General features: G+C 40.3%; 2 protein-coding genes across 3 annotated transcripts in view; both read left to right on the forward strand.

The window, feature by feature from the left end:
- The first annotated feature begins 1,767 nt into the window (after nt 1–1,767).
- LOC100704725 (tubulin beta chain) lies at nt 1,768–13,164 on the forward strand. The gene is made up of 5 exons (XM_003454595.5): nt 1,768–1,959; nt 6,439–6,547; nt 8,454–8,564; nt 9,359–9,603; nt 10,093–13,164. The coding sequence occupies exons 1-5, from the start codon at nt 1,783–1,785 to the stop codon at nt 10,903–10,905; spliced, it is 1,455 nt and encodes a 484-aa protein (XP_003454643.4). The 5' UTR covers nt 1,768–1,782; the 3' UTR covers nt 10,906–13,164.
- Nucleotides 13,165–16,614: 3,450 nt separating this feature from the next.
- LOC102078001 (uncharacterized) overlaps nt 16,615–20,947 on the forward strand; it is a 33,578-nt gene continuing 29,245 nt past the window's right edge. Inside the window, exon 1 of one of the 2 annotated variants that reach the window (XR_003215909.1) lies at nt 16,615–16,903. The gene's annotated coding sequence lies outside the window, so the exon portion shown is untranslated. The remainder of the gene's footprint in view (nt 16,904–20,947) is intronic. The other variant, XM_005459084.4, reaches the window with a different exon arrangement.

The following is a 20,947-nucleotide window of genomic DNA, read 5'->3' on the forward strand; positions in this document are numbered from 1 at the left end:
GCCTCCGCCATCTAGTGGCAGGGTGGGGAAACGTCATTTTTCAGGGATGTCCTCAATCATCATCACCGCTACTGGGAGGATAAAAACACTATCCATGAAGCAGGTGGAAAGCAACTAAATACATTTATTCAAGTACAGTTAATAGTTCAATTTTCTACAACTTTGCACTTTATTATCAAACACTATTATTATCGTGTATATCTCTCACTTCTGATTTTAATTCATTTCCATGGTGGATTTGCTTGTTTCAGTCTAGCTAAAAGGTGCGAGATGGGAATGTATTATTATTATTATTATTTTTATTATTATTAATTAAAACAATATTTTTAAATGCCTCTTCAAATGACAAAGACTAAAACTAAAGTCATTTTCTTGTATGCTTTTCTTTTCTTGTAGGCAGTTCTTTAAGTTTGTTTGTTTTTTAATTTCAGTTAACTAAAATGCTTTTACACCGACTAGTTTTGGTGTAATGTCGTTCTTGCGTATGACTCCAAATTATACAAAAGTACATTTAAGAAAATTGCACTGTCAAAGAAATATAGTTTAAAATATAGTCTAACAGTAGCAGTATATGTGTTACTCCTCAATCATTGCTGGAAAAGTATAGCATTTAACATTAAATCTTCCTTTCAAAACATAGACTATTGAATTATTCTAACAACTATATTTATATATCATAATAAAGTATATATTACTATACGTGATGCTCTATTGGATTACGATCCAGTGACTGTAGAGGAGATCTGAGTACAGTGAATTCATTGTCATGTTCTAAAATTCTGACCCCACCACCTGAATGCCACAGCAGAAATCAACACTCATCACACCAGATAACATTTTTCCAATCTTTTAATATCCAAATTTGGTGAGCCTGTGTAAATTCTATCCTCAGTTGCCTGTTAGATGACAGATGGCACCCAGTGTGATCTTCTGCTGCCGTAGCCCATCTGCTTCAGTTTGATGAGTTACATTCAGAGATGCTCTTCTGCATACCCTGATTATTTAAGTTACCATTGCCTTCTCATCAGCTTAAAGCAGTCTGGCCATTCTCATTAAGGCACTCTCACCAGAGAGCTGCTGCTCACCGGATGTTTTCTCATTTTCACACCATTCCCTATTAACCCTAGAAAGGGTATTTCAGTTTCTGAAATACTCAGACCACCCTGGCTTTAAAAAGTCATCACCTTTCTTACTCATTGTGATGCCGTTTGAACATCAGCAGATTGTCTTGATCATGTCTATATACCTAAATGCACTCAGTTGCTGTTGCGGTTGACCAATTAGATATTTGCTATAAAAAGTTGAACAGGTGTACCTATCAAAGTGGCAGGTGAGTGTATATACTTGTGTTCATACTATTAAAAACATCAGGCCCTTACATTTAAGAGTAAAATGTGACGTGAACGCCCCAGTCCATTATCTCCTTGGATGATGGATGCTGCTGCTGATGATTTAGAAGGTGTAACTTTCTACTCTTCATACATAGGCTTTAAAATTCAGCTGTCACATTAATGTACTGATGAAATATTTCCTTCTGAAATGTAGAGGAGCAGAAAAAGGAAATACTCGAGTAAAGCATCTGAAATCCACTACTTCGTTACTTTCCAGCTTTTGTTTGGAGCTCCAACGAGGCAGTGATGACAACACCCGGCACTCCTTCTCCTCTTCCGGTCCTTGCCTCAGAGGGAAGGAAACCCCTTTGGAAAAAAAAAAATCTCAGCCTTCAGCCAATCAGCTCCAAAGCCGCAGCCAGACTAACCAATCAGTAGCCTGGACTGAGCTATGCCCCACCCCCCGGAGCCAGCTGGACTCAGCGCTGCCACACACTCTCCACAGTCAGTAGGTCAGCAGCCTTCACTTACCTCCACCGCTCTCTGCTCCATCACCAACTGTCCATCCATCATGAGGGAAATCGTGCACATCCAGGCCGGTCAGTGCGGAAACCAGATTGGTGCAAAGGTAAGAAAAGCTAGTGATGAAAAAAATTAACTTTTCTCTTCTTTTTTGTGGTTATTTATTTATTTATTTATTTATTTACCAGTTTAATAAAGTTTTTGTTCAAAGTTCTTCATTTTTAAATCATTTAAGTTGCTGCTCGTTTTTTTTTACAGTTTCAATATATACTTACACTGTATTAAATCATGAAATTACATAGAAATAAACTGATTAATTCCTGTAACTTACTAAGAGGATTTTTGTTTTTTATTTTTTTAAATGTACAAACCTTTAACTGGACCCAGAACAATTGAGAGTTCTATTGTCCCCCCCCCCGCCGACCATTTAAAAGTTACTTTACTCTTTTCTACTTTAGCTAACCTACTTTAATATAAAGGGGAATGTGCATATTTTGTGTTTTTATCATATGTTACATGACTCTTGGATTTTTTTCTTGGTAAAAGTTTGACAGAGCTGATCTAATCCTTTTATAAATTGAAGCACTCTTAGGCAGAAACAATAAATCAGTGTTGGGACATAAAAGCGCAGTAAAGTATAGATAACTTTGCTATTAAATATTATTATTTTTATTGAAGTATTATGAAGCTGTAGGATCTGACAAAAGAATGTAATACATGGCATATTAATTACAGAAATATCATAAGACTTCTGTCTAGCAGTAGTCTTTCATACTTTCTCTGCACATGAATACAGTAACATTTGCAGATTTGTAACTGCAGGCAAAACAGTGACTCCAGTCACTGAGCTGTGATTAATGAAGCTGGCCAGGCTGGAGTCGACTCACAGGGCCAGCTGCTGCCTTGGCTGCCTGTTGAGCTCGAGTCTTTGTCATCGAGGAGAAAGAAAAAAACAAGAGAAAAGGGGTGAAAAGAAAGGAGAAATTTGCTGAGGCAGAGGAGAGGAACGCAGCAGGAGGAGGGTGAAGGGGGGAGGAAGATAACAAGTGGTTCAGTGTCTACGCTGAATGCACAGATGAGGTCATTTAAATGGCTGCCTTTTCCAGGCAGTGTGACACATGCGCATGTCCCAAGCCCCCCAAACCAGCAGTCCCACTTAAATCCCTGTTTACCCATGGGTAATCGTAAGGGTTTTCTATTTATCTGCATTTTGTTGCAACACTTTAAAGGATTTCTTGGAAATCTACAGCTACTTACCTCGAGCTGCAGCAGTTAGTGGATCAGTCAAGGGATGCAAAATGAATCCAGTGAAATACGGTTGTAAAAATCCCCCCAAACCACAGTTCATAACATGATTTTTAGGCCACGGTTTCAGATCATATCTGTTTTTCTTCAGATGGATTAAAAAGAAAAAGAAAAGAAAAATGCTTTGAGATTTGTCCTGGATGCTCTTTGATCAGAAAAAATCCTTTATAAATGCCGGTCCAAGGAGAAGAATAAACTCCATTATTCTCCTTTTCGCATTAACTAAAAACACTCAGACATTACAGCTTTTTACAGCATGCTTTAACTCTGCATTAATATTTCAAGCTGGAACCACAGGATAATTTAATTTGTATGGTTATTCTGCCTCCTTTATGGAAGTGTCCCAATAGATTAATTCAGGAATGAATTGTTTCAGCTATATAAAGGAGACCTTTTCTTTAAAAACAAGCATGCAACCCTTGCTTTTCTTAGAAATTATGGAGATTTTTTACTTTTTTGGAGATTTTATTGACTGATTAGTTAATTAAGAAGATAATACACAAGGTAAAGCTTTAAAATATTATACATGCAGCCATACAGTCACAGTTTTATCGATGAGATATTCAGTAAACTCTACAATTAAATAAGAATGAATCACTTGTACAAGAACTACTTTAGATATCATAAAACAGCTTAAACATTGCGTGCTATGTAGCAGCATAACAGCCACCAGGTCATGTAATTTTAAGAATGTGATTCTATATATAACTTGAATTTTATTCATACATTTGGCCTGTTCTGCCCTCGTACAGCTCAGCACAACAGCGGGTGGGGCAGCAACATATGGGCTGACTTAGTCTCTGCTACTCAAAGGTCCTGATCGGTGAAGACAAGTGTATTTACAGTGGACTTAGTGAGGCTGAGGTCATTTCACAATGGATTAACTGTGCCTGAATTCACTCGCTTACCCAATCCAGCCCAAATCTGCTGAGCTTTCCCACGTTTCTGGATAACTTCTCATAGATACGATTGAACGGAGGCTTAGGTTTTCAAACACGGACTTCAAAACCTGCCAGCTCACATGTGGTTTGCAATTTCAGAAATCCTGAAGTGTATGTTTTTGCCTTGGACAAACCAACCTTTCCCCTGCTTATCTCTTTCCCTTAAACACACACATGCACTCTCACAGATTAGGGTCACTTGACTGAGCTGGTGTGACAGTCTGTCTCAGCTCAGTTTGGTGTTGATGTTTCAACCCATGAAACACAAAATCCTCTGAGAGAGTCCTGACCTGACAGCGAATAGAACAAAGAGTTTTACTACTTTAAGCTGTGGGCAACTTTTTATGAGTCTGTGTATGATTCACTGAGCCAGCTGGAAAAATCCAGGTGGGGGTAATTACATGACTTCCTCCCTGCCTTTCCTTTCTAAACTCAAATCATAGCTGAAGTTACAAAGTAGAGCTGAAGATAAGAACATCCAGTTAGAGCAGAGCAAATCAATTTTTACAGAGACACATTTTTTCACACATGACACTATAATTTATACGTTTAAATTTCCGTCTCTCAGCCAGATCCAGTGAAGGCTTCATCCATTCTTTCTTTCCTATAAGAAACACATTAAAATATTTTCATACATCCAGATTAATGAGCTGTTAGCTTTTTAAATAGCAGCAGAACTTTAAACTTCAGCTCATAAAAACAACATTATCTGGTATCAGTTTATCTTTGAAGTCTTCTTTAAGCAAACATGTTAGCTCTAGCTTTAAGATATAAATATTTGTTGTTGTTTTTTTCTTAGTTTTCTATCATTAAACTCCCTGAACTGTATCAGAAGTTGTGAATTTGTCAGCATTTTTAATCTAAATGACAGATTATGTATTCACCACGTGACTGCGTGATTAAAATAATTCTGAGCTGCCGTGTGTGCTCGCTCTTGTTTGCTTCTTTTATGCTCCTTTTTCATCAGCCTCCTGTACTTCCTCCTTCTGTTTTCCTGTCCAGGTGTCAAAGCTTTGAAACTGCTTTGGCTTGTGCTTCTTCCAGGAAGTTTCACTCGGAGCAGAAACCAAATATATCCACAAGACTTACCTTTGATTATTTACTGGCATGAGACATAAAAGGACTGACTGTATTTATTTTGTTACAGTCAGACCAGCTGAGGCAGACCCAGAGTTTGTCTTCATATGCATCTATTTTCTTAACTGCTTATACTGTTGGGGTAGTTTATAAAACATGTTACAGGGAGTTTCCCTGAAATCAAAATATGATTCAAATGATAAATAAATGTAATAAAAAAAGCAGGTGGAGGTTGAGATGGATGGGGAGTCAGCCACATAACACGTGATAAAAATGAGAGATCTGTATAAAAAATTGATGCAAAAATGTTTGTTTTTTTTAAATGTTGTTCTCATAATCTTTAGAAGCCAAAATCACAATTAAACATAACTGAGCATAGTTGAAAACTCTTTTAATTGCCCTTATCTACTTTCCCTTATTGTATAAATTCCCTTGAGATAAGCAGTGTTGTGAATTATCGCTATAAAAATTCAACTTAATTTAAAACATTTGTTGATTTTCTAGAAGATTTACACCAAACTCAGAGAGCTGTTTGCACTGTTATCAGATTGTCTCGTCCACCCTCTCCATGTGATTTGCAACGTTTGCAAACTTGAGTCACATGCAGGCATCTTTTTTACTGTTTCTACACTGTGTTCACACTGAGAGACATAAAACGTTTGTTCTAGCTGAAAAAACTCTGTAGCCTGACATTTTCTGTGTAGGAGGTTTATTGAGGGACTCAATAAGAAATCTGAGCTATAAGTGAGAATCAATACTGCCACTGATATTGAGAAATTATTAAAAGTATTCATGTCTAGACTAAGAGCATGTTCAGCCAAAATCAGTTTAATGGTTGGAATGGAACCACGAGGTGACTGTTTATCGCAGGAAATCCTTCCTGCGGTCTTACAGAACACGTCGCTGTTTTTAGGTGATCTTGTGAGTGCTAACTGTGATCATATGTCAGCGAGTCTTTGGAAGCGCAGAGGTCAGAAGACTCTTGTTTATTCCTTTAAATTCGCTTGCAGTTATGTCCTTAATAACGCCACAAAGACACCTCTTTGTGAGATGTTTCCTAACTTTGCATGAAAAACCTTACTGAGTACACTTTTAGCATTTTAGCTATGATGGCACATGGATGGCTCAGGGGTAAAAAAAAGTGCTTAGTGTTGTGCTCGCTCCATGTCATTAAGCTCATTAAGTGTATAAAACACTGACATGTGGATGCTTTCTGTATTAGTTCTTGCAATAACAGCCTGTCCACCTTTATCTTTATTTAGTTCTGGGAGGTGATCAGCGACGAGCACGGCATCGACCCGACGGGCACCTACCACGGAGACAGCGACCTGCAGCTGGACAGGATCAGCGTGTACTACAATGAAGCCACAGGTGAGTTCATCCCGACTACAGCGAGGTCTGTGTTTGATAAAATGAAAGAAGACATCTCCTCCCTGTGGAGACACCGGCTCACTGCAGCAGAGAAGCAGAAGATGCCGATAAATATAAAACAATGAGGCACGAATGTTTTGTTGGCTGGTTTCACATTGTTACAGGTGAGGATGTGATGTGTTATCTTCACCTGTTCTCATGATGACATTTATTAGGGGGGCACACTGCCTAAAGTGCCAGAAACACTAAACAAGCATGCATTAAACAAAGGTAGTCTATCCTGAAAACATTTGTACCAAACTCTGTTTGACACGGTGAGAGTGGACTATATGAGTCTGAATTACTCAGTCAGAGGCTCAAATGTAGCCCAGGAGCCAGAAGGAGCCTGCCAAAGGCTTCATCCCACTGCTCTGGATGGCTTTAAACATTGCAGTGAAGTCAGTAATTACTCATTTTGTTTCAGTAACATACATTTTTATGGTGTGGTGATGCCAGCATTGGCTTACTACTACTAGTAAAAAACTAGAGAAAGTTAAAAGTATTTCTGGAACCAGACGAGTTGTTCAAAACTAAAAAACATAAAATTCTGTTTCTGTTTGCTTCTGAAACTTAACATGGGCCTTTTTACTTTGGTCTGAAAATTATATTGAACATGTTACGCTCCCCTAAAAAGGTCCAGAGGATGAAGGAAAGTAACAAAAGGTGCCCAGGTTGAAAAAGGAGACAGGGAAGCAAAACAGTTAAATTAAAGGCTTTTATTAATGTTTCTACTACTAACTAAACTAAAAGAGACGAACAAGCCGATATCACCTTTTAAAGAAAGAAAACAAAATTCAGGTGTTGGTCAATAAACTGACAAGTAAGTCAAAGAGAGTTATTCACCAACACACACACTCCTCTCCACAGAGCAGGAGCAACCCAACACCATACACACAGCTCACAAGCTGCAACCCAAAGGAGGCCCTGCTAGGGACGTAACAACGTGTAATGACAGCAGACTGAAAGAATGTGGAAAAATTAAACCTTTTAAAGACATCTGAGGGTGTCCGTAACCTGTTTTCTGCATGAATCATTCATTAAATTAAACAATTAAGTTAAATTAGTTTTTCACATCCTTGCTTGCTTTTTCTTTTCCTAGTTTAGATTGTTGTTAGTTGTTTGCTTGCTGTAGTGCTGTCTCAACAGGACCTCATAACATAGTTTTATTCCCTCTTGTGCTGTTTCCTTTCTGAACAACAATAAATCTCTTGAACCTCAAAAACCTCTGAGGGCTGTTTGTTGTAAATATAACTCGTTATGCAGAGGTTTAACTTGTCCACCCTCTTAAGATCATGCTCGACTGTTTGCGGGCCGTGAACTAAAACGAGTTTGACACTTCTGCCTTCAGTTGTTGCATAAACCTAATTTAACCTGACAGCCTAAAGCAGCCTAAAGTAAAGCTGAAATATCACAGGTTTACTCAGGAGCTGAGAAACTAAATAAAGTTGGGCATTTTTTTAATGAATGAAAATGAGCTGGATAAGCTTTGCTGAAAGCTCACAAGAGTAAACGGTCTGTTAAATATGCACTTTAGCCTCAGTGTGTTGAGTCTAGACATCCTGTAACTTTGCAATAAATGTCTCCATCTAGTGGCCACATTAGATACTACACACCATCTATTACACTGGACCATGATAAGCTGTTTATACTATACATATACATATATATATATATATATATATATATATATATATATATATATATATATATATATATATATATATATATATATGTATGTATATGTATGTATATATATATATGTATATTTCAGCTTTCTTTCTTTTTGCAGTTACAGCTTCTACAAGTTTACATCCTTTTTGTTAATCTTTTATTTGATCTCTATTTGTGTCCATTTTAATATATGCAGGTGGGAAGTACGTGCCCAGAGCCATCCTAGTTGACCTGGAACCAGGAACCATGGATTCAGTCCGTTCTGGACCCTTTGGGCAAATCTTCAGACCCGACAACTTTGTCTTTGGTAAGAACGCCACCTACTGGAGAGGGTGGGCTGTGGTGCACTCACTGAACACATGAGCTGTTTAGCATGAACTTTGGTCAGTTTCAGGAGAATCAGGTCAGATTTTCCACTGTTTTTTCCCCACATGTAGTGCACAGCAGGTACTGGTCCACTCCACATGCACTCACATTACTGACAATCTGCTGTGTTATTAAAGTGAAGGGGCTGCCTGGATAGAGTGGGCAGGAGGCAGCACATTTGACTCCCACTCACTAACTGTGAACTCACTGGGCAGTTAGCCGCTCCATGGGCACATCATCACGATCAACAGTCACTTGGACATGTATTGTGGGGAGCTGGGTGGTTAAAACCAGCTCATGTTTGACCGGACAGCACTGCACGCTTGCATTATCACATGCCCCTCTTTCAGGTCATCTCTAGAAAAGTTCAAGCCTGCGGTGCATGAGTGAAAACAGCTATAAAGTTAAAAAGTATCAGATGGTCTGCAGCTGTCAGGGTTTGGACTCCAGCTGATGAGTGTCTGTGTTGCTCTATTTTGTGGTTAAAGTCACATCCAGTCCATTGGTCAAATTTAGCTCAGCAGACTGTCCTACATGGCACAAACAAGCTCACTCCTGCCATAAAATCCCAGCATGAAACCCTGTGGGACCCGATTCTGACTCAGTACAATGCTTCAAAGCCAGGCTGACTTTCCTTTGTTGTTCTTTCCTTTCGCAAACAGTGGGAAAAATGTTTTCTTAAACAGTTTGACTAAAAACTGAAATAGTATAATCAGCTTCACTTTTGTTTCCCAGGTCAAAGTGGGGCAGGAAACAACTGGGCTAAAGGTCACTACACGGAGGGGGCCGAGCTGGTGGATTCAGTCCTGGACGTGGTGAGGAAAGAGGCCGAGAGCTGCGAGTGCCTGCAGGGTTTCCAGCTCACGCACTCTCTGGGAGGAGGCACCGGCTCCGGCATGGGAACCCTGCTCATCAGCAAGATCAGAGAGGAGTACCCCGACCGCATCATGAACACCTTCAGTGTGGTGCCCTCCCCTAAGGTAGAGCATTGCCCCACAGAGTGCACTGTGTTTAAATGACCTTTCAGTGCTTACTTATGGTAGTTTTAGTTGCAGAAGTCATGTTTACTACTGGCAACCATAGGCTGCACAATAAAAGATCCGAAAAGTGAAGCCTTAAATCTGTATTCTCTCTAAAAATCAGCCCGAGGCAAAGTCTGTAAGACCTCAGCACCTCAGTAAACACTTTCTTAATGACTTTATGTTTTCAGTTGCCAGTTTTAAGTCATATTGAAAAAAATATAATGTCCATTTTGTAAATTATGTCCCAACAACAGTCAGAAAAGAAGATAAAGCTGAGTATGAGTGACAGGCTGGCATATATCAGTGCCCATATATCCATGTTCAGCACTTTGAACTATGGGAAATAAATCTACTGGACAATAAATTATCTGTTTGTTTATAATAAATGTTTATAACATTTTTTGCATCAGCCGTGAGTATCGACGTTTCCTCCCGCTCTGTCTTCAGGTATCAGACACCGTGGTGGAGCCCTACAACGCCACGCTGTCCGTTCACCAGCTGGTAGAAAACACAGATGAGACCTACTGCATTGACAACGAAGCTCTTTATGACATTTGCTTCCGCACCCTCAAACTCACTACGCCCACCTACGGCGACCTGAACCACCTGGTTTCGGCCACCATGAGTGGCGTGACCACCTGCCTGCGTTTCCCCGGGCAGCTGAACGCCGATCTGAGGAAGCTGGCCGTCAACATGGTGCCCTTCCCTCGTCTCCACTTCTTCATGCCCGGCTTCGCCCCTCTCACCAGCCGGGGCAGCCAGCAGTACCGTGCCCTCACCGTGCCGGAGCTCACCCAGCAGGTGTTCGACGCCAAAAACATGATGGCGGCTTGCGACCCTCGCCACGGACGCTACCTGACGGTGGCCGCCGTGTTCCGTGGGCGCATGTCCATGAAGGAGGTGGATGAGCAGATGCTGAACGTCCAAAACAAGAACAGCAGCTACTTTGTGGAGTGGATCCCCAACAACGTCAAGACGGCCGTCTGCGACATCCCGCCGCGAGGCCTCAAGATGGCCGTCACCTTCATCGGCAACAGCACGGCCATTCAGGAGCTGTTCAAGCGCATCTCCGAGCAGTTCACGGCCATGTTCCGCCGCAAGGCCTTCCTCCACTGGTACACCGGCGAGGGCATGGACGAGATGGAGTTCACCGAGGCAGAGAGCAACATGAACGACCTGGTGTCAGAGTACCAGCAGTACCAGGACGCCACCGCCGAGGAGGAGGGGGAGTTTGAGGAGGAGGTGGAGGAAGATGCCTAAGTGAAAGCAAGAAAAAGTGATACAGGAGGGGAGAAGTTAATAACCAAAAACAAAACAAAAAAAAATAGAAAAAAATTAAAAAAAATGATGTGAAATGAAGGAATGTAGGAGAGGAGATGAGGAAGGTCAGAGGAGGGTGGAGGTCTGAATAGGACAGAAGAGCGGAGAATGTAGACAAAGGAAAGATGATGTCATGACCAAATTAATGTGCCATGGTTTACTGTTTCGTGTGATGCCACGTAAGCCGGTTTGATCAAAACTAGTCTCCCAAAATCTTTTTTTTTTAACTCCAAGTGAAACAGACGCACTTCTAACACTTTTATTTCATTACATACAAGGATTTTCTTTACTGTGAAGGTTTCAGCTCAGTGCTGTTACACTGAGGTTAAACCAAACCCTACATTCATTCAAACAAGCTTAGTTTTTGCCAAAATTACCTCTGATCAAAAACACACTTTCAGCCTCAGTGGAAAAATCATCTTTGGACTTTGCTGATTTTGGCAGAAGAGGTGGAAAGTGTTTGTGTGAGACGCCTGATTCAAAACAAATAACTGAGCTGTACAGTCACTCTGGGTGGCCTCATCATGTTTAGCATCAGCTGATTGTTGGTTTTGGCCTTTTCATTGGGTTTGTTGAACAAAAGGAGAAAATTAGAAAATGATGTCGGCGTAATCGAGGTTATCACATCGAGTGTTGAGATAGTTTCAGGTGTGTAACCTCGTAGTAAGTTTAAGTAATAATAAATCATGTTCTTATCAGTGTTAATGACTTTTATCAGTGTTATTTACTGTTTTGTATCAGTTTTCCAGATCAGCTCTCAGTGATAAATGTGATTTTGGGCAGCAGGTGAGAAAACGTTATCAGTGTTTCTTCTTCTGAGGCAGATATGCTTAATTAGCTGGATAATCTCTCATTTTTGACGCTTTTGTCGCAACCTTTTTAAGACTGTGTGAGACAAGAAAAACAATCCTGTGTGAGTCAGTCTTACGCTTGCAGAATAGATTTTTCCTTTTCCGGACATCAGGGTTTGCACCTTTCTGTAAACATCTCTCCAGCCTCCGTGAACTGAGAGAGTGGTTTTTCTACAGCGTCGTGCTGTCATTAGCTTTTGTGGGGAAGAGGCATTCTCGTCTTACTAGACTGAAGGGAGCCATCAGTTATAATCAGGCCATTATTCTTTTCTTTTTCTTTTTTTTTTAACGAAAGCACAAGATTGAAAGTTAATGTCAAAGACGGCAACATCTGTTATCTTCTAGCAAATACAGATTCTTGGAAGTGGTTAACCACAACAAAAGTCACATTCAGTGTAACGTCAAAGAAAATAATTCGCTTTTCTGTGATATATACATTGGCAGAGCTTTCATAGCAGCAGCAGCAGGATTTTTCTCAGACGCCAGCCAACGTTTTGAGGAGAAACACACTGCACATGCTCACTGTCTATTATACTGTAGTCAGTACAGATCCCTTGAAATGATTAACCACAACTAAAGTCCCATTCAGTGGATTTCCAAGAAACAAATTCATTTTTAGATATATATTTATTACCAGCCAATGTTAGAGGAGAAGCGCAGTGCACATAAAAACTGCTCCTTTCATACACGTCTCAGGCTAACAGAGCCCTCAGCTCCTCTGTGTGAAAAGCATGTCGGCTGTTGTTGGATTAAAACCGTCTGCCGTACTGTTTGAAAAGACTTTAACAAAGTTAGAACTAAAAATTCATTTCTCAGGCTCAATGGGACATTTTCCAATCAAAATAAAATTAATGTATTTAAATTAAAGCAAAGAAACACAAATCTGAGTGTTGAGAAAGTCAGAGTGACAGAAAAGAGCAGCGACGTTGTTTTTGAAGTGTTAATGTCGCGGATAAAAATGGAAAAACTTCACACACTGTTATTATAACCTCACTATTAGTGTCCCAAAACATTCAGTCCAACATCTGAAGATCTGAAGTCTAACCTTAACATTTCCTGAAACATATTTTAAGAATAAAATACCCACGTGCTTTTATTTTGAAAGAATCCCCCAGCTACTTTGCAATTTATATATTTCATCCTTTAACGTATTAATTTAATTTTTCATTCTGCTAAATCTTTTCACTCTGAGCCACTACAGTATGCACGTGAACTTCAGCCATGTTTTCTTTGTGCTTCCTGTTGTTACTACTTTTTTATTTTGAAGCTCGTTTGAAACTGTTTCATTTGGTATCTTGTTGACTGTGAAACATTTGGGAGAAATAAAAACACATTTATAGGAAAAAAACACCTGCCGTGTCAGTCATTATTAATGATCAGCTTTTAGTCTGCCTGTAAACAGCTTTCAGTAGCAGCTTTCAGGAAGTCGGTACATTATTATAACAGCAACAAACCGAGTGAGAGCTGCAGGCAAAGGCAAACATCCAAAAACATCTTTTCCCATCAGAGCAAAGTTATATTTCTTGAACTGAAAAGTGTTTTTATTCTCATTTTTTAATTATGCCTGTATTTCTTTAACATTAAGTTACTGTTTAGTTTATAACATGTAAGGAAATGGTGAAAGATTTTAATCTGGTTTCCACGGTAACTTAAAGTCACCATCCCAACAAGGTGAAACATAAATATCAGACATTTGCTACAGTAACTCATTCTGTTTAACACTTGGATATTTTATTACACTGCGAGGTTTTAGGTATTAAAGTGGGGATGTTTTTAGAAATTTTTTGTGAAATAAGCAGGAACTGTGAGTGGGTAGGAAACTGTGGGACAAAGAGGCAATCGGTATTAAGCAAGCAGGTCTGAGAGCGTTCGCTACTTAGACAAGAGAATACTTTAAATTTTGGGTAGACGGTGGTTTCCAGAAGATTTGACAAGGTTCACAATGTGAGGGACAAACCAGAAGCCAAAGTGTCTCAGTCTTTCCTCGTTTCCACAGGGTGTAACTGGAGAACTGGAAACCAGAGAACAATCCAACAGGAGTGGGTGAAAGTGGGACAGCCAGACTTTCTGATTGGTTTAAGGTGAAAGAAGAAACTGGAGAATGAACATAATGAAGTGCAGGGCAGGAGTAACAAATTAGCAAGATACTGTGGTTTACACAGTGCTACCACAAGTATAGTCTAAGGATCTGGCAAGGAGGAGCATGGCTGAGTTTAAGTATAGATGGGAGAAAGGTGTGTCTGCCAGAGAACTCCAGAGAACAGGGAAGAAAAAGGTAAGAGCAGTAAGGAGGGGAGAGGCTTGAGAGTAAAGAGGCCATGACAACTACAGAGGTAAGAAATGATTAAACACAAAATAACCAAAATATAGTCAAAACAGGGTTAAAGTTGACCCTGTTTTCTGCTGATGTACACCTTAAATCTGGGTACCTATACTGTATACACTGCAGGTCCATTTATTTAAAACATGATAGATCAATAATTACAAACACCACTGACTCAGTGTAAATAAGGAGTGATCCCTTTCACTCTGTGGGGGGAGGAGGTTACCATCTGCTGCAGTGCTCGTTGCTCTTTGAAGGTTTTCATTATAACTCCTCTGTGTGTTTGGGGTCGCTGTGCTGCTGCAGAGCAAATCTGAGACCCATCAGAGGCTCCCCTAGTGATGAATGAGCATCTAAACATCTTCAGCATGTATGCGCGTCAAGTCAGGATAACTAATTCAAGTATAATAATGTCTAGACTCCACAAATAGGCAGATAAATAGCACTCAGACAGGCCCTGCACCTCCGGCAGGTCGGGGCTGTGATTCAGTCGAAGGCAGTGACGCTGGGAGCTGGCATAAATCAGGACCTTGGACAGCGTCAACAGAGAAGTACAAGTCAGGAAATTGGGACCTTGGTCAGCACCTCCACAGTAAGCAGGGAAGATGAAAGACCGTGCTAATTTACATCCAACATAGATTTCTGGTTGATTTATTGCTAATGGTGTAAAAATGAGCCAGTGGTTTCAGTCCAGATTTTTGCATCCATTCTAAGACAAATAAATAAATAAAGTAGAAAAGCACAGTGCATTAGACTATGAAAATGTTTCAATAAAGTAAATCCTTTTTCTCACATAAATGAAATGTGATGAGTCAAAGTGGCTCCGTTAATATATTTTTTTAATAAAATTAAAATAAAATACAATATCGTAAAACAATTATTTTTAAAAACTGACAACAAATGTGTTCAATCTAGTAAACTGTAGTAAATGGAGTAAATGGAATCTAAAAACTTCCCAGCCTTATTGGAGAAGAGTGCTGTCAATCATTCTCTGGCTCCCTGACAAGAGCTGTTTGAGTACTGCTTTTACTACTTTTCTCCTTGTGTAAAATTGCGGTTGCAGTAACATTGAGCACTGCTGCTTGTAAACAGTTATTCCACACCAAAATTAATTAAAAAAAAAAAACACTTACAGACAACACTGACTGATGAACACCTGTGCCCTGGTATAGAAAGTCCTAGTATACCTCAGGAAATAGAGTCATATGGAGGACAAAGTCTGATGGGATATGAGACAGAGGAGACCAAAGGATATGGATGAGTTAATTTGACTATTTAGTAGCCAACACAAACAAAAAGAGAAGAGCTGTTTTTAAAAGGCTGTTTTAAAGCAGAGCTCACCCAGCTGGGTGACGGCTTAGAATGGGAAGAAAAGAAGCATATTAGATGAGTCCTACCTCATGCATGCTTTTCTAGCTTGTGATCACACATGTATGCAATTAATTAATCTGATGAGACACAGAAACAAATTACAGTCTAACAAGTTGTTTTTATTTGCTTACACATGTCTGTAGGGAGTCATTTTCAATATTTTTGTGATTTTAGACTAAAAAAGAGATAACTATACACAGTTAGAAGTTGCTATGGTAACTTGCCAGCCCCTTAAATTACAGCTCAGTAAAAACTGAACCTCATACTGACATTACGCTCTGTGAATATATGATCAGACTTTATTATAGGATTCCAGCTTAAACTGAGAAACTTTGGAGTGATCTGATATGTACCCACTCTGTCATATTAATAACTAAACCAATCGGCTTTCTATTTTTGTCTGTGGTATATCCAGTGGGTGATCATTTTCTGCCTTTGCAGTGCACATTAGTGTCATATTATCTGTAGATCTTTAGGATATCTACTGAATATACTGTAGACATGCAGCATATTAGTGCAAATACTAAATATTTGCATTAATACACAACAGAGGAACTTTTATTATTGCAGCAGTGCAGCTCTATGTATGCACTGTGACAGTTAACAGTAAGAAGCTGCCTAATGTCTTCATTAGAACATATTGCAAGTCTTTTTGCCGACGCAGTCTAGCAAAAGGCGTTTTAATCACACTGCAAAAGCTTCCGCATGTTTTACATAAATGTTTTATACAGCTTAAGGTGTTTGTTTTTTGCTTGTGATTAACAGGAGACCATTCACATGCCACTTAATGTTGATTTTAAAAGGCTTTCTTCGTTTCTGATTTGTAGTTGTCTATCACTTAATGGGTTAAATATCTCTGTGTTTTTATGTAAATCTTGTTGTTTGCAAAGGAACAAAGCACTTTAATGTAACAGAAAATTAAGAGAAGAGCACATGCTGCAGTTCTTGTTAGAAATAAATACTGTAAAATAATAATTATTTAAATGTATATACAATGTTAATGCAAAAAAATATTAATCAATATAAACCTGTTTACGAAGGTAATTCTAAATACGGATCGCCTTTCAGTGAAGGCTGAACAGCGGGCTGGAGAAATCGTGCATGTGTAATGGTGGCCCGAGGTTAAAATGCAGAGCGGTTTCTTGTGGCTCCGAGCCAGAATCGACGTTTTCTACCGAAGCTTTCCGAGCAAAGCCGAAATGAAATGGTCCACAAACCCGACATCAACCGAAAGTCCTCAGCCCACTCCCGAATCGGCCTCATTGAAGTCTCTTGTTGTCGGGTTGGGGGGTGATGGGGTGGACGAGATTGGTGAAATAAAGAAGGAAAAACATTTCCATCACTCCTGAGCCCCTCCCTGTCCAGTGATTTTCGGATCCGAGGCTTGACAAAGGTAATTACCCTCATCCATTTATAATTGCATATTACAGCGACTGGTCTTTTTTCCTCGTGATTTCGCTCAGTCAGGGAGGTAGTGGGTTAAATTCTGCAGTTTTTCTTCGCTGTTTTGACTATTTGCTTGTGTTGAGCGCTCGCACCGGTGATGTAGGGCGTGTGACCACCGGGAGCAGCAGTTACAGGGATCTCCTTCACACAATAATAAAGCAATTAACGCTACAGAAGGGGCAAACTTTCTGAATTTCCCGGGAAAATTGCAAATTTCACAGCATTCAGGCAGAAATCAAAGCGCTGCGTTAGTTTGCAGGGTGCCACTGCGCACAGTGGCCTCCTCCCTTCTTCTAATTTCGGCTTAATTCTATAAATTCATTCATGTTTCTGCTGACGCGACGGAAAAAGCAGTCTTTGCACTGATGCTGATAATCAGATCACCAAGTGGTTTAACGCTCGATATCCTGTGTAGCGTATGATCTGTGTATGCTGCCCCTGGCTGTGGTGCATTATCGTGTGCTGTGTTCGGGAAATACCCGTCTGAAAACAGGGTATTTTCCAGGCAGAAACGGTTATGCAATGTACTATAGCACACACCACAGCCTCGCGCTGAAGGACTGAAGTATTGGCCACACTGAAAAGTCATTTACATTTTATTAAGAAAATGGATGGATGAATAAGTGCTGTGATGAACTGTGGGCAGCCTTGTTTTTATTTAGTCGTAAATATATGAACCAAGGCACCGGTTTGTGCGTCATATTTATGAAAAATGCTCCTTATTAGGGTTTGCTTTGCTACAAATCTCCTCTAAGTTGTGTGCCAATATTCGATCAGTCTTCACTTAAAGCCATAAATTGATGGCTCACTGTCACACCTCTGATATCTGTGAAATAATGAGACAGAGAGAGTCTCCATTCATGTTCACTCTTTACCTTTACTCCCCTCCATCTTTTATCAGGACATCCACAAATTGGGACTGGTCCCATTCATGCTGGTGGTGGTCGTGACACACCCTGGCTGCACCAGTATAAGGAGGGGTTAAAGGGGGGATGGGGGTGGAGGTGCAGAAGAGAGTATATGCAAGTCCAGAGAGAGGAGCCAATCTTAAGGTGCAGCAGCTTTAGATTTGAAGTTCCTCTGCTGATAACAATCACTCTGACTGGAAAACAGACACAAGGGAGAAGCTTTGGATTAGCATTTTGAGCATCAGGACACTGATGTTCAGCATTTTGAGGTGGTGCAGAAGGGACCAGGCACCACTTAGGTGTGGCAGATAGGAAATAGGAAAATGCTATTAGGAAAAAAATAGCACTTGAAAATTGATTGAAAAGTCATCGAGTTATAAACATCACAACTGGCCTGCATAAACATGCATTACCAGCACTGGCAGTATAAAAGATGCATGCAGCCACCATCACTCATTAGTAAGTGACGTGTCATTAGGAAGTTAAGCATTTTCTCTGTTCCCATCTTGGTGGTTTGAAAGTGGATGTCAGGAATGTACATCAACTTTTACCTCTAATAATGACCAAAGTTTAAAAAAACCAAAAACTTAAAGTTTCACTCAATATGACCTGAAATCACTGAGAGAGCCTAGAAGTCATCAGGAAAATGTCTACTAAGGTTGTGGAGCAAGCTAGCAGAGAGCTGTTTTTACAAAGCCTTCTTTGGAAGTTTAGATGAGTTGCCCCCTGCTGGCCATTAAAAGTAATTCAGGTTTAAGGCTTTTCTGCACTTCTGTGGAACCTACTTCTATCTTTTATACCATCTTAAATTAATTTCTTGCAAGTAAAGGACTTGGAGAATAGCAGATCGTAGATCAATCCTCCCTGACAAATCACCACCTTACCACAGTGAAAGGGGGTTGACCCCATCAGGGGTAGGGTTATAGCAAATTGGTCTCAGGGGAGGAATCGGACAAAGAGCGATGGAAAACCGTAATGGAACAGTGTTCTCCGAGTCGGTTAACCAAGCCTGGAAGTGGGAAACTGGGGCTCTCTCTCAGACCCAGGCCTGGGAGGAAAGCTCAAAGACAAGTGTCTGGTGACTAGGTCAGTGTAGATGGTGGGCACAGCCCAAAAAGTTAACGTGGTTTAGCCCCCCTGTAGACCCACCACTTGTGTCGGCGGGCACTGGGGTTCGGGCATGTGGACCCTCAGCATCACTGTGAGGCATATGAAGGTGATTTATTGTCTCAAATTCATATTTAAAGATTTCAGTGTATTTAATTATATTACCTTTTATTATATAGGTATATTTGATGCAGTGTGGAGGACAACACTGTGTCCACCTCTTATTTCCACCTGTGCTTGCACTGGTGTGACAACATAGTTTTGGAGGGTCGAGGTGCCCAAAACCTTCTTCTGATGCTAATGAGAAACTGTTTCTGCTGCGATGACTCAGTACAGGTGGAGGATATTTGACATTAGTGCACTATCATCACAGCTTATGAGTCAAACTAACCTTGAAAGGAATCAGAAGGATATTTAATGAGAGAGAAGACAAAGAAGGGAAAGTGTTTGAAGATAGTACAGAAAGACAAACAGGAAACCAGAATCAGATTGAAGCTGGGAGATGAGAGAGCTGATACTGAAACAGGAGGAGGACTGAGGCATGATGCTGCTGCCCTCCGTCTTGTGTGGGAGAGCAGCGATGAGGTGGAAAAGGCTCTTAAATCCGTCAGTCACGATTGATGTCAGACTGATGAGATCAGCCGGAAAGATGTAGCCTCCAAGCCTCTCACCGCGGGGAGGCTGCTGGACGTGTCATACGCACTTCACTAAATGCTATGCCTTGTATAGTTTGATTGATCCTTTTAGTTATAATAGGAGACATGAGAGCTATGACCCCATTTAGAGTCAGCCTCTATAAATGGACACGAGAGACTCAGCCAAAGGACAGCGATTACATCTGTATAACAGGCTTCTTAGCTGATTATGGCTCTTCCCTCTGACGCAGCAAACGAGATGTTTAGAAAACCAGAAACTCTGGAAAATGCATCATCATACCTGCACTTAGGAAGAAATTCAAACTGGTGGTGTCAGGTCTGAGTTTTATTCTGTTCTTTGTTCGTGCTACGCCTCCTATTTTGGAGAGAAGTGTTTGTTTTCTTGGAAGAGGCCTCTTGCTAACTTGGCCTCGTGCAGCATTCAGTTGTTTTCATGAAATGCACAGCCACTACTCCCACCGCACTTCACTGAATACATATTTCATGTTTTAAAGTGGATGTGTACGTTTATGTAATCAGCAGCAGCCTGTCATTTTCCTGTCAGACACATACTTCCTCTCAATCAATGAATCAAACCTGTGATTTATGTCTTTGCTGCACCCCAGCATGAGCACTCACACATGCAATAAACTAATGGCGCTGTAGAACATTAAAGTGAGATGATTTAAACCTGCTTCAAAAGGGCGGCGATTAGAAAATATGCTATGATTACTGTGTTTTCTGCAAAGGACTAAGAGCCTCTGGAACAGTTTTCCTGCCCACGTTAATGCTAGGGTGTCATTTTTGAAATGTCTTCACATGTGTTGATGTGCTGAAGGAAAGTGTATGGGCTTATTTTTGTCTTTAAATAGCCCTCTAATCCCTCATCTGAAGGAGCTGGCAGAAACACAGTGCCATTTTATTGTTCTCTCAGTCTAAAGATGTAGTGATTCCCTCTTTTCCACCACCCTGAACTGGATCCAAGCAGGAAAATAAATTATACTTCCAAATATGCTGCAGAGCTCTGAAACCTGCTTTGGATTTAATAACTTTTCGCAGGCTGAAATCTGTAATCAGCAGGAAGAACCGCTTTAATTTGAATAAAAATTGAATTATCAGCAGGTATTTGGCATTCCTGTTCATTTTGTCTTTGTTGTTCAGAGTTATGTGGAAGGTTCAGTAAGTTTCAAATTAAAAGCGGACATATTTAGCCCGTCCCTGTTTGTGTGTTTTATTTTGCTGAGCAGGCGTTTTGAAGTCGGTTGTGTCAGCCGCCCCATTAGAGCAGCGCTGTCCAAACAATGCCAAGGATGGAAGCAGGTGGATTGATTATTGTCATCC

The sequence above is a fragment of the Oreochromis niloticus genome, linkage group LG22 (genome assembly GCF_001858045.2).
Source record: "Oreochromis niloticus isolate F11D_XX linkage group LG22, O_niloticus_UMD_NMBU, whole genome shotgun sequence".
NCBI lineage: Eukaryota > Metazoa > Chordata > Actinopteri > Cichliformes > Cichlidae > Oreochromis > Oreochromis niloticus.

Bases quoted from the DNA above. Each gene is read 5' to 3' on its own strand.
- LOC100704725 (XM_003454595.5), top strand. From the start codon at position 1,783: ATGCCCCACCCCCCGGAGCCAGCTGGACTCAGCGCTGCCACACACTCT. The intron at 1,960-6,438 runs GTAAGAAAAGCT...ATCTTTATTTAG, and splicing joins GAAACCAGATTGGTGCAAAG to TTCTGGGAGGTGATCAGCGA. The intron at 9,604-10,092 runs GTAGAGCATTGC...CTCTGTCTTCAG, and splicing joins GTGTGGTGCCCTCCCCTAAG to GTATCAGACACCGTGGTGGA.